At 52.5% G+C, this 13,593-nt stretch overlaps 1 protein-coding gene across 18 annotated transcripts in view; it reads right to left on the bottom strand.

Annotated features, from left to right (window-relative positions):
- The window catches only part of AGAP1 (ArfGAP with GTPase domain, ankyrin repeat and PH domain 1), a 541,118-nt gene that overhangs the window by 352,562 nt on the left and 174,963 nt on the right, over nt 1–13,593 (bottom strand). For all 18 annotated transcript variants that reach the window (XR_008295656.1, XM_053215993.1, XM_053215994.1 and 15 more), the window contains exon 2: nt 1,811–1,869. Coding sequence is in view for 15 of the 18 variants with exons in the window: in XM_053215993.1 (XP_053071968.1) it covers nt 1,811–1,869 (59 nt within the window). In the remaining 3 variants the exon portion in view is untranslated. The remainder of the gene's footprint in view (nt 1–1,810; nt 1,870–13,593) is intronic.

The raw sequence follows: 13,593 nt of genomic DNA, 5'->3' as shown, positions 1-13,593 counted from the left end.
TATCTGCAACTGCTCCATCTTCCCCCAAACCTCCCAGCAACAGTGCCGCCGACAAACTTCATTCGACGGGCGTCTCCTGAAGGCGCCCGGTGGGACCACTCCTGTGCCAGGTACCGTGGTTACAAAACGCGAAGCAGAAAGAGGTGGCCGTTTCAAGGCAGAAGCCCGGCTTCGGGAAGGGGGTGGGACCGACAGATCTTAGGTCTCCCACCAGGAAGGAAACCCGCTGGCAGGTGCTGCAGAGAAAGGTCAGAGCTCCGGCGGGGACAAGATGTCCCCCGACCAGGACACCCAGCGGTGGCAGCAGGGACAGGCACGTAGGAGGGGACAGGAGGGCACGGAGACCGTGCGGACAGATCTCAGCATGCCTTCCCGCGTCATCCTTTGTTTCTTCGGTTTAAAAACGTGTTTTTCCTGGTGACAAAAGTTACATATCCTCTGTTCCAGGTCCAGAATGTTCCTTGTTGGCTCCGTCTCTTCATCTCAGGAGTGAGACACCCGAAGGGTCGTGCCCCTGCCCTGGGTCACCCACAAAGCACCACTGAGGTTGGGGCCCAGGGGGAGAAGGCGTCCAAGGGCCTCCGGGGGGGTCGCTGGCACACAGGCTGGAGCTGCTAAAAGCAACACGGAACTCGGGACAGAGGGCACAGGAAGGGAAAGGCTGAGCGCGAGGGGCAGGGAGAACCGAGTGGGCCTGTGCCCGAGCCACCCGTCACTGCTGCGAGTGAACGAGAAGGGCCTGCCTGCCCGCGTGCTATCATCAGGGCCCGACGCTGGAGTGGCTCGAAGTGGACGCCCACGCCACACCCAGGTGCAAACATATACGTATACCACACAACTACACGTGTCTGCATATAAACATACAGACACACGCACAGCACACACCTACACACGCATATGCATATACGTGTCTACATACACACACACACGCATATAAATACCCCAGGCAAATACACACACATCTGTGTATACAGACATACACACACGCACACACACAAAAATACGTGCACATACACAAAGGTATATACATGTGTATACAGGTATGTATACTTGCACAGACCTATAAACACACGAACATACGCACACACACATACGTGTACGCGCGCGCGCACACACACACACACACACACACACACACACAGATACTTCTCCCAAATGCTGCTTACGTGACAAAGAACATGATTATTTAAAAGTTATACTGGTCCCTTCCCTCCATCCTAACACGGGGAATGTGTAGACTACAGGTGCTCCAAGGTGTGGTTGCAAAGAACCAAGTCACTTTTTACAGAAGGCAATTTGAAGCTTTAAATAATCTCACTGAAAGAATAAAGTTCTTAATACACAAACTCTTCTTTTGATCTTATGTCATTCCTCTGTAACACGGTGAACGACCAGTCGCGTGGTTTAAGCGATGAATTCTGAAGCTTGACGGCTCATCACAGAAACCGCCCATGACATCCCGGCAGAGGACAAATAAAGCCCTACTTGTGCATGCGTGTGTGACACGCTCTCTCACACGCGTGTGCACAAGGGCAGGACAGACAGAATGATGGACGGACGGGTGTGGCCATCCCAGGCACCCTCGGGGCTCCGGTCCCCAATGGTCAGCTACACCTGGCCCTTCCCAGGGACATACCCAGAAGCGTGCCCCCCCCCCCCCCATCTGGGCTCCGGGGACTAGCAGGCCCCCTCGGGATGCAGGCCGAGTGTGCTCGCACATCACGTCCTGCCTCTTACAGAGCCCCGCTCTCCTGCGGGGTGAGGAGGTGAGGAAGGAAGGACAGCCACTGAGGCCGGAAGGACCACTCACCACTTTGAGCTCCGGGACCGATCGACTCAATGTCCATTCCTGGCTATTCACAAAGGCATCTGTAAAACAGGAGATAAAGCAAAGTCAGGTGCCACAACTCACTTCAGCGCGGAGTCAAAATGCCCCCAACGTGCCATTTCCCCAGCCAGAACAACACCGAGGATGGTGCAGACCAGGTTCTCATGCTACTCCCGCCCCGTTGCTGCTCCCAAGTCTGTGTCTCCTAAACCATAACGCACGCTCCATCCAACCCCAAGGAGCTTCTAGAACTTGGTCCCTCCCCACCTCGAATGTCCCCGTTGCCCGAGCCCCACAGGACCACACTGTCCGGGGGTGAGTTGAGACCCTCTGATCCTGCTCATTTGTCATCAGGAAGACTGAGGAGGTCCCAGGCTTTCCCAGAACTGCCCCGATAGCTGTCAGTGAACTTCTGGTCTGTTTTTCGCTAAGGTAGTCTTGTCTGAAAGCCCACCAACAAAGTCATGCAGAGAATGACTGGGCTTGGAAAATCCCCATGTGCACAATACAACAGCCATTGACAGTTCGGAAGACCGTGCTGGGGTTTTGGTCCTCCCAAACACAGGACACAGCGGAGATCCAGTCAAAACTGTACGATACGTCCGAGAGACGAGGGGTCCCCAGCCGCCGTGGGGACTCCACAGAGCCAGTCCCACCCTGGCCAGAACACCGGGGCGGCCATCACGGGTGCAGGTCAGGTGCGCCCACCCACAACAGAGGACACAAAGGACCGGATTCCCCACGCCTCCCGCTCACCATCTCTTGTGGACAAGACCCCACACCACCACGCACACTATGCCCTCGTCAACAGACAGAGTGAGTCACAAGGAGGTGACAGCCGTTCCCACTACGACCAGCTGAGGGCAAACACCTCTCACTTTCTATGTATTTTCCGCAAACTCAGAAACGTTCATCACTCCGTTACGTCCAAGAAATAGTAACGCGATTCACAAAATACCTAAAAGTCAAGCAATGCCACCAGTTTCAAATAAACCGGATGCCGGGATAGAAGCAGAGGGCATAAGCGTGCAGTGCTGCTGGGGGGTATCATGGAGAAGGTCGAGAAATGTGTCTGAAGGGAGCAAGGTGAACCCGATCCACAGTGACACGAAAACGAGGCGGGTGGCCGCCCAAGAAACCAGCCTCCGCTGGCCCTGCAAAGACGCTTAGGAGGTGGGACGACCCATCACAAAGGACCCTGTGCTCAGGAAAGGACGGGTCCGTGGAGAAGACGGGCGGCCACAAGCAGATGGGGATGCGAGGCTGATGCATGTGCCTCGAATCCTCAGCTGGAAGCTGGAAGTGACCGGTGTTCAACACCGGAGACACTGGACCCCTGGGGACCCGAGTGCCTGGCCGGCAGGCAGAGCGATGGACAGAAGTACATCGGCAGGAACTCAGAAGGAAAGACGTTCGTGAGAACGAAGACCGAGAGCTGCTTCTGACCACTCCCCCAATGGGGCCAGCACACTGGGGGCTAAGTACTGGGGGTGCACCTGAACACCCACTCTTTGGTGAGCCCAGCAGCCCCCAGAGAAAACACAGCCTGCAAACAGATAAACAATGATGGAGCCAGCATGGAGATGACCCTGGGTAGGCACTGGGCGAATGGTAACTAACACCCTCACGAGCGAACAGCATTGCTTATCAAGTTGCAGAACACGTCTTTTCTGTCACCGACTGCTCTTTTTGAAAAAAATGGGGATGTGGCCTTACAGATCTACAGGGTGACCCCAATGATCCAGGGGAGTCAATGACAGTGACGCTCCCAACATGAACCGCACACTCAAAGAGCGTCCCAGCGAGTCCCCCTGTCCCTGTCACTTGTAACAAACCCAAAGCTGGCTTAGGTAGATTTAGATATATCCACATAATGGAATACTAAGTGGCTGGGAAAACGAAGCGTCAACACGCAGAAATGCAACCGTTCCCAGCGTCAGGGGATACTACACGTGGAAAACACATACACAGGCTTGTTCGAGAATATTTGCGGTCAACAGTTCCTGACTGAAGGTTTGGGGACCGGGTGGCTTGGGGGCAGGGGCAATGAGGAGAGTCTTTTCACTGTTACCTCTCAGAACCCTGTTAAACTTTATCCCATCTGGCATGTAAAAGATACATACAACGTAGTTTTTAATACGAACCACAACCATGAAGCACCAGGCACAAAATGAGAATTGAAAGGAGCGTGATTCACGAACAAACTGCTGATTCTAAATCAGCCACCACCTAAGACTGTGCTCATCACAACAAATATTAAATAGGCATTGGACGGGGGTGCCTGGGTGGCTCGGCTGCTTAAGCGTCCAACTCTTGATTTCGGCTCAGGTCCTGATTGCGCGGTTCGGGAGTTCAAGCCCCAAGTTGGGCTCTGTGCCGGCAGTGTGGAAGCTACTTGGGATTCTCCCTCTCCCTCTCTCTCTGCCTCTCCCTGGCTCATTCTCTCTCCCTCTCAAAAGAAACAAACTTAAAAACAAACCCAAAAGAAAACGAAAAACAAAAAACCCTGATCGCTGGTCAGAACAGAACGCTGCCTCAGGCAAGGCTAAATGAAAAATAAGCAAAGATTTCAGAGATGGACATCCCAGGAGAAGCCTTTATCCTTCTCCTCCGTCGAGACCTTTCTGAGGGCTGGAGGCTGTGGCCCCTGCCTGGGGGAGCTGGTCCATCTCATGGTGAGCGGGCCAAGACCAGGCCGGCTGCCCAATTTCAAGTTCCCAGGGCAGTGACACTAGAAGAATGAACATGCACTGGGGGCACAAGAGAGAGAGAGAGAGAGAGAGAGAGAGAGAGAGAGAGCCCCACTCAATTCCCCCCTCTTGGATAGACAGGACTAAGAAAATGCATTCTCACACGCCGGCTTAAATGCTACGCAATTTGAATTTAAAAGAAAGCACAGCGGTCACCCCCGATGGACGGCTCTCAGCCTGTGGGCAACACTGGGGCTCCCTCAGCCACCGTCTCTATGGGGCAGAAAGGCCCCAGCTGTTTGGTGCCGTGGGGGATCCCAACACAGTCGAAGAACTGAAGGAAAAGAAGACATGAAAGCATTTCTTCCCATTAACAAGGCACCACTTCAAATTACGGGACTTAAATTTAAGTCATAATATTAAAAAGAAAACTCTCAAAAAACTCCAAGATTAGGGACCATGAAGTAATAAGGAACTTTTATTTGGAGTAAAACACTGTTAGCTTCTCTGGAACAGAATTCTGAAGGCAGACATACGAGGACACAGCCCTAGAGGGGGATGGTTAATGCAGTCACAGGGGTGGGGTCGGTAGTTACATGAAGAGGCAGACAACCAGTTTCTCAACATCAGGGGGAAACGATGTTTTCAATTAAACAGAAATTCTGAGTTGATAACCAAAATATGTGAAACTGAAGGAAAACACCCCAAATGCCCGCTGTCAAAGTGGCACAGATCCCCCAGGCCATACCCATGGCGGATTACTGTTTTGGTGTTCCAGAAAGTTCTAAACAACTACAGGTGCATGCCAGCAGAGTTCCTTCCCAACTTAACTTCGTGTTAAGACATAGCAAGTCTGATACACCTCAGACTGTGAGGATGCTTGGTAACCACAGGAATACACGGGGTCAGGGTCATCACCACGATGCCGAGCGGAGAGGCCGCCCCAGCAGCACTGCCGAAGGTGAGGTCCCGGAGGTTCGGAGAATTCGCGCTCACGAGAAAGGTGCGATTCAAAGTACCTGGTCAATTTCAGGGTATCTTTAGCAGGTTTTTTTTGTGGCTTTGGCTTACGTGTATTTTTTACAGTCGACTTTCCTTCATTTTAATCATCTTTTTAAATATGCAAGGTCTGAGCCGGGACTGTCATTCCACATTGGGCGAGGCGGCCTGAGACAGGAGCGTATTTATACTACAGTGCTTTATTCCCGTCCGGGTCCCCCGCACGCCCGAGGGGACAGGCACTCACACACATGGCACGGACGTGGACGAGACACCGATGGAGGGCGGCTTCAGGGTCAGAGCGGAAAGGCTGCCCGCACTCCTGCTAATAATAGGTACATTCACCGTCTGCTTCCAGCAGGTGCCACACAGAGAAGGACCGCTCGGCACCTGCACAGGGGCCACCAGGCCGCCGCCAGCCCTGCTCAGCACCCCCTAAGCTCCTTTCCTTCCCCCTGAGGGGTGAGCGTGACTCGGGACTTCCTAGCACTGAGCCCATGCTGCCGGTGGTGCGGAGGAACGCGGTCACACAAACACGGAGGGGAAAGGCCCTGCCCCCTGTCCTCCAGGGAGGTCTCCCCCCTCTCAGGAAGGGGCGCAGAGGTCCAAGGCATCCCCGCACGGGCGTCCATCTGGCTTTCTCCTCCCGAGGTGCAGGGCCGGCTGACCGGGTCTGATCTGCAGGCCGCGAGCAAGACGAGGGCCTTCCCACGAGTCCAAGAACAGCTCGGACAACTTGGAAACGCAAACAGCAGCCTGCATCCACGTGCCAGAGAAAGGAGCCTCCAGGTGGGAGCTGCCCTGCTCGGCTGGCTCCACTACCCGCCTGCCTCCACGCCCCTCGCCACACCCCTGCACGACACAACCGCCTGCGTCCTGCTAGGCTCTGAAACACACAGACTGGACCCTCTGCAGAGGACACACACACACAGACCGGGACCCTCGGTGGGTCTCAGGAAAGCATCTTCCGCGCGTGCCCCCAGACATCCCAAAGTCCTGCCTTGTTCCTTAAGAGACCCCGCTACGGAAGACGCGCAGCTGATCTCAGAGAAAAGCTCCTCTCCCCAGAGTCCAAGCTGCTTTTCTTTAGCATAAGAGACTCTTAAAAACTGAGAACAAACTGAGGGTTGATGGGGGGTGGGAGGGAGGGGAGGGTGCGTGATGGGTATTGAGGAGGGCACTTTGGGGACGAGCACTGGGTGTTGTATGGAAACCAATTTGACAATAAATTTCATATATTGAAAAAAAAATTTTTTTTTTACATTTATTTATTTTTGAGGGACAGAGCACGAGTGGGGGAGGGGCAGAGAGAGGGGGAGACACAGAATCCAAAGCAGACTCCAGGCTCCGAGCTGTCAGCACAGAGCTGGGCGCGGGGCTCGAAGTCATGAACCGTGAGATCATGACCTGAGCTGAAGTCGGTCACCCAACCGACTGAGCCACCAGGCGCACCCCCTCCCCCAAGCTGCTTTTCTAAGAAAAGCACTAGAGAAAAGCCAAGGGGCAGACAGCCTGTCTTTCCAGAACCTCCCCTGTCCAGCCACACTCCTAGACAAGACTCTGGACCCCGAGGAATGCAAACATCCACAGACGCTGACAGGTAAGGGGACAGCCCTAAGAGCATCTGGAACAGGGAGCCACAGGAAGAAACCACCCGGTCGTTCATTTATATTTTTACTCCAGGAAGAATGGTGAGGTCCCCCTTGCCCAGATTTTCTTGAAATTCGTCCTGACTACTAAACTCCCTTTATTCTCTGCTTGCTACTAACAGTAACCGAGGAACACGGCTTTAGGTCTGCCCTCAAAAATATTCATATGCAGAACCACCAATTTAACTGGGAATTTTAAGGCCCTCATTATACTACACCAAAAATATATGTTCCAACTTGAAAGCCAGAAACATTCCTTTTTGGAAACCCCCCTGTGCACCAAAGAACACGCACAATGGGGCGCGGGTGGAGCTGTGGGGTCACGTGCCTGCGTCCCAACGGCTTCATCAGCTCCCTGCTGCCCATCAGGGCTCCCAGATTGATCATCTAACTCCTAATGGTAGGAACGCACGTGAAGAAAGGACCCAGCAAGCAGACCGAAGCATGATAATTCCGTATTAGACTTCAGAAAACCCGTGTTCCCCCCATTGTATTTGGTACCACTGCGGCACCAACCCTTCCAGACTCTTCCACGCTCTTGACGTTTAAAGGCAAAAATTCAGGTCCTGAAACGGACAGAATTTTGCAAACTGGCTAAGATATTGCACCTTGTCCTTCAGCACTTTCCTCTGACACCTCCGAGTTAATTTAAATGCGGGGCATGAGTGAAGATGGCCACAGACCACATTAACCTTTCAGTTCCGGCAATAACCAGGAATGCTGGGGGTAAAATCTACCAGTGAAATTACCCCTTCGTTTGTCCTATTTTTGCTGAGCCTGGACCAAGCAGTTACACTTGGACATCAGAAAAACATCAAGCTGTAACGTGACTTCCTGCATGCTGAAAACGAGCACTCTGTAGGAATAAACACACGAATCTACTGGAGTAACAGTAAATTTCATTTAAAATAGTAAAGAACAATCTTATTAGCATATCAGGCGGGGGGGGGGGAACTAAAGCCAAAATAAAAAAGGGACACGCTTTAGTTTCTGCTGGACTTCCTGCCTCCACCTCTCCCACTGACACAGAATATTCTGTCTCGCCCGTGACACCGTTGGGAAAGACTTCTGAGGAGCGCAGAAATGAGTAAATGCCCGTCTTCTTTACAAAATGCAATTACATTTCTTTGTGATACAGGCAAACAATGCAATTTTTCCATCACAACTAATTTGGTTTGAGACAAATGATTTCACTCATTTAAAAAAAAAGCAAACAAACAAACAAACAAAAAAACTGGGACACCTGGGTGGCTCAGTTGGTTAAGCATCCGACTTTGGCTCAGGTCACGATCTCACAGTTCGAGAGTTCCAGCCCTGCGTCGGGCTCTGTGCTGACAGATCAGAGCCTGGAGCCTGCTTTGGATTCTGCGTCTCCCTCTCTCTGTCCCTCACCTGCTCATGTTCTGTCTATCTCTCTCAAAAATAAACAAACATTAAAAAAAAAAAAAAACAGAAACTTAGAAGAACATTGCCCAGAGTACACGTGACTTTCCCACTGCCCATCAACCCTGTACATCCATACTGAACGAAGCACACAGAGAAAACAAAATACAGCATTTCGCTCGTGTTTTACGACTGAACATGTGATACTGATGACCATCTCCTGAGCACCTGCGATGATCCAGGCTCATGAAACAGCACAGGAGGCCGAGAGTAGGTTCTCCCTCCTCCCGGCTGCTCCGCGCAAGGGTCAGATCAGCGGTGGCAGATCTCAACTCCCTCCCTCTTTACCTTCGGTGTTCCTCAAAGTCTACCCCCCACCCGCTCTGCCTCAGACTCCAGCTCAGAACTTCAGGGTCTTGACAGGAAATACGGGTTGGCGGGATGTGCGCCGTCGGTGGGAAGCCGGTGCAGCCACCGTGGAAAACAGTGTGGAGGTTCCTCAAAAAATTAAAAACGTAAATACCAGGTGAGCCGGTAATTCCACTACTGGGTATTTCCCCCCAAAGGAAATGCAAACACTAATTCAGAAGGGTATCTGCACCCCCGTGTTTACTGCAGCATTATTTACAACAGCCGAGACGTAGACGCAACCTGAGTGTCCGCAGACAGGCGAACGAGTGAATGAAGATGTGCTATGTATACACAGGGGAATATTGCGCCACCGTGAGCGTGAACGAGACATTGCCACTTGCAGCAACACAGACAGACCTGGAAGTTTGATGCTACATCAGTCCGCGAAAGACAAATACCATACAATGTCACTCATACGTGGAATGAAAAAAAAAAAAGAAAACAAAAAGACAGAAACAAGGATCACTACCAGTACAGAGAATAAGCTGCTGGTTGCCAGAGGGGATGGCGGTGGGGGATGGGTGAGACAGGCAAAGGGGACAAAGAGGTACAAACTTCCAGTTACAAAATAAACAAGTCACGGGGAGGAGGGGTTGAGACGCACAGCACGGGATAAGTCAATAACACTGTAGTAAGGGGACAGATGGGGACCACACTTAGCCCGGAGAGCAGCCAGTAACACACAGGCCTGCCGAATCACGAGGCTGTACATCTGACATTAGTGTGACATCGTGTGGCAACGATACACTTCAACAAAAGAAGAACGAACTTCGGAATCTGCATTTCCAACAAGCTCCCCGCAGGACTTCCCTGCTCCGCTACCCCAGTTCTTCAGCTTTTCAGAATCTGCTCGGCAGTTGTCGCAAACGTAAAATTGCAACGTTGGGAATTCAGACCGTGGCGGGGGTGGGGAGCCCGGCTTCTCCCACCTGGCTGTCATCCCGACGTCCAGGGTCCCAGGGCAGAGGGAACTCCGTGCCAGAGCCTCAGAGACAGGAGTCCCGGTTGGCGGTGTCCTCAAACTAGGTGACCTTCTGAGTCGGACCCTCAGTTTCCTCACTGGTAAAATGCAGGCATTTCCCCCCTGTGAATTCCACAATGACCTAAGAGATGATGTGGCCTGTGTCCAGCACAGGGTCTGACTACCCACAGGGGAAGCCCTCCTGCTGCCTCTGGGCGTGGGATGAAGGACAAGGCTTCAGGTGCCCCATTTCCGGGAGTGCCGCAGCCACTGGGGGTGGACGCACGCTAGCTGTGTTGGGGCCACAGGTGACAGTGAGCCGTGGGGGAGCCCGAAATCACGCGTGGCTCAAAAAGCACTGGCCAAGCTCTCACAGCACAAAGCAACCTGAAAGTCTAACGTGAGTAAAACCAGCTAAAAGGCATTGTCGGTTAGTTTTTGACCCCAGCCCAATTGCCATGACACTGAACCAGGTGTAACTGGGGTTGAAAGGGGTTGACAAGTGACAACTTCACGTGGCTCAGCCTATAGACCACGAATGCACAGGCAAAAATCATATCCGTGTGGCGTAATTACTGACATATAGGGGAAATGCTGCCAAATTCTAAAATCCAGAAAATACCTACATTCAGAGCAATAGGGCAGGAGCACTAATAAGCTGAAGAAAGAGCTCTTCCAAGGGACTTGAGCGGAGATAAAGTCCCGCCCCTAAGCCCCGCCCCCCCGAGCCCCGCCCCCCAGCCCATGAGAACCGGCCTGCCTACCCAAGAACCAAAGAGACGAGCTCAGCTCCCACTTAGGCTCCAGCTCCTCTCCTGGCCCTGAGCCCTTCCTCGGGGCTCAGAGCCTGCAGCTAAAGGCTCGCCAGTGACCTTCATTGGACAACAGAGAAGAAACCTCATTTCCCTACATTAAACTCGCCATCATTTGGCTGGTGGGCTCAATCCCCAGCGGAGCTATGGACTCTCATTTCTTCTTCCAAATGATCAACCAGAAGCACCGCATGTGGCCACAATCAGAACGACTTGATGGGTCTCTCCTTCCCCCTGCGATCCCATCTGGCTCCAGTGACTACAAATACAGGTTCCCAGCAAAACTTGTGAAATGATACACAAAGGGTTAAAAAAAAAAAAAAGGAACCTGAAACTGCGGGTGAAATTTTACAAATAACGCATTACCTCAGGGACTGAGATGCTTATTTAAAAACCTTATATTTCACAAGGATTTCATTAAAAAGAAAAAATCTTTTGAGCAACAGAAAAGTGAAGGAGCATTTATTTTTACTTTAAAGCATTCGTAATCCCAAAATATAAACCGGAACAATGGGAAACAGCATGCACATCCACACGGGACAGGAGCGCGGGCGGAGGCCGTGGCTCCCACTGTGGCATCATTTCTGTGCTGAGGAAGGACATGCACGTCCTTAATAAAATAAAGAACTCCATTTCAGTGCAGCAGGAAAGAGCCACGCCGCAAACTGGCTAATACATAATACACTGATGTCTCGCAAATGGAGGACTTAACAGAAGCTCACTGGCACCGTTTGCCATAGTAGGATTTAATTTCTTATTTGAAAATCTCCGAATCTCTATAGTAAATGGGATAAAGCGTAAACCACTGGGATGCCAGGTTTGTATTAAGGTTCCCCGGAAGTTCAGGTTGCTTTCTTCAGTGGCCTCAACGATTCACAAACAAGACAGTTTCCCACACCCCCGTTCCCTGCCAAGGTGCTGCCCCTTCATAAGCCCCTCCCAAAGCAGGGTGACCAGTGGGGCCACCAAGACACCCCCATCCCACCACCAGACTCAGCCTGCAAGGCAACCCAAGTACCTTCCCCTGAGCCCTGATGTGACCCGAAACCCTTCGCGGCGCTAGTCACGATTAGTGGGACCCTTTCTTCTCTCCTAAAGGGCCCCCAAAGCAAAATGGTGCCTGCCCAGATGAACTCCAGGGAATGTGCCAAGTTTTTAACTTTTCAGAGGATCATGACTCCCCTTCCCTACACTGTCCCCAGCAGGGTTCCTAAGTGTATCACAGTGCACCTTGTTCCAAAACCCTGAGAACACCACTGTTGTCCCTGGTGTGCAAAGACCAGCTTGGAAGATGTGTCTGAGGATAAGAAAAGTAGAGGGTATGAGGACCTGGGAAAGAGAACACAGAGGAAGAAGTCTCCTTTCTCTCTTCAAACATGAAAACAGATGCCCATCAACAGCCTCAAGGAGGACAGGAGAGCCAGGCAGGAAGGGGGGGGAGGGGGGGTCCTCTGTGCAGCTCTGGGCCTTTCTAAGTTCTCTGTTTCCTTCAGAAGGACACGCATTTTACTGCTGATGCTGCTTCAGATAGTTGAGTCATAAGCAAGAACTAAACTAAAAGCCTGGGCCCTGATTCCCCCTGATTCCCAGCCCACTGTTGCAAAACCAGGGTGGGAACAGTTCCAGCAGCAAACGTCTTCTGGGGGTGGCTTTGGCTCCCCAGGCCGGATAGCCCTCTGTGCCACCTCTTGCGAACCTGAGACAGAGCACAAGCAATTCAACATACACAGGTGACAGGCCTGTCTGCAAGCTCAAACCGGTGCCTGTCTCAGCACGGAGGTCCCCAGAAGCAGCTCGTTCCCCCGGCACTTCTGCGCAACGCCACACCTGCACCTCCTTACTCCAGTCGGGTCGCATCCTAGTTTTCACTCCCAAACCCTGACAGCTCAGGGACGAGTTTAGACACCGTCACTGGGAGTGAGATGTTGCAGGAAAAGCAGGGCCCACAAAGCCTCGTGCAGAAAGAATGCGGTTAAGGCACCAACAATAAAACAAAAACCGTCTCCAAATGTGGGTTTTGAGCTATGCTAGCCTTATGGCAGCAGGATGCAATCTGGACGCGGCCGCTCACTTCTCGGAGCGTATCTCACGGCTGTAAAGCGTGGATTCTGGCCGTGCAACGCTCCAGAGGTTTTGGAAAGAGGGACCGACTCAACCGGGGGCTGGGGAACCCCACTTGACCTGCGGGAATTCAAAGGGGCCGCAAAACTTTCAGGAGAAAAAGGACATTCCCACGATCAAATAGGTATCTGGGTGGCGAACTACCGTGTTACGAGAAGTCAGCCCCAACCTGCCCTGAAAGAGAAGCTAATCCAGCTACTGCCACCCAAAAACCTTATCCTCTACATCACCACAATCCCAAACCGGAGATACTGCCTGAGGTCTCCCTGGTCCTGGCCACAAACCAGGCGGACACAGCCTGTCCCACTCGCAGGCAGTAACACCTGACCCCCGCCCTCCCGCCTCGCAGAGTAAGGAAAACTGTGGGGCAAGGAGAGCACGGGTCCAGGCGTGGGGTCTCTGTGACACCTCACCTACCCCAGCTCTTTCCTTCTTTCGTGCCCACATGAGCCGGGGGTCAGAGCCTATCGGATGCCCATGGTGGTCCAGGCCACCAATGGCCACCGCGCGGCCCCCAGACCAGTCAGAGGGACAGGCCCTCCGCCCTACTCCGCTCTACCGCCAGGACACTGCCATCCCAGGCTCTGAGCACAGAGTAGGCTCCACACTGTCCTTCAGGACTCAGGTCGGGGCCTTGGGTCACAGCTTCCATAACGTGGGTAGGTTAGCAAGGACTTTAACTTGTATGGCCGGTGCGATCAACAGTTAGGACACATTACTGATGCCCACGACACAAGGG

Source organism: Acinonyx jubatus, chromosome C1 (assembly GCF_027475565.1).
Source record: "Acinonyx jubatus isolate Ajub_Pintada_27869175 chromosome C1, VMU_Ajub_asm_v1.0, whole genome shotgun sequence".
Classification (NCBI taxonomy): Eukaryota; Metazoa; Chordata; class Mammalia; order Carnivora; family Felidae; genus Acinonyx; species Acinonyx jubatus.
This window is presented reverse-complemented; position numbering and strand designations above follow the sequence as displayed.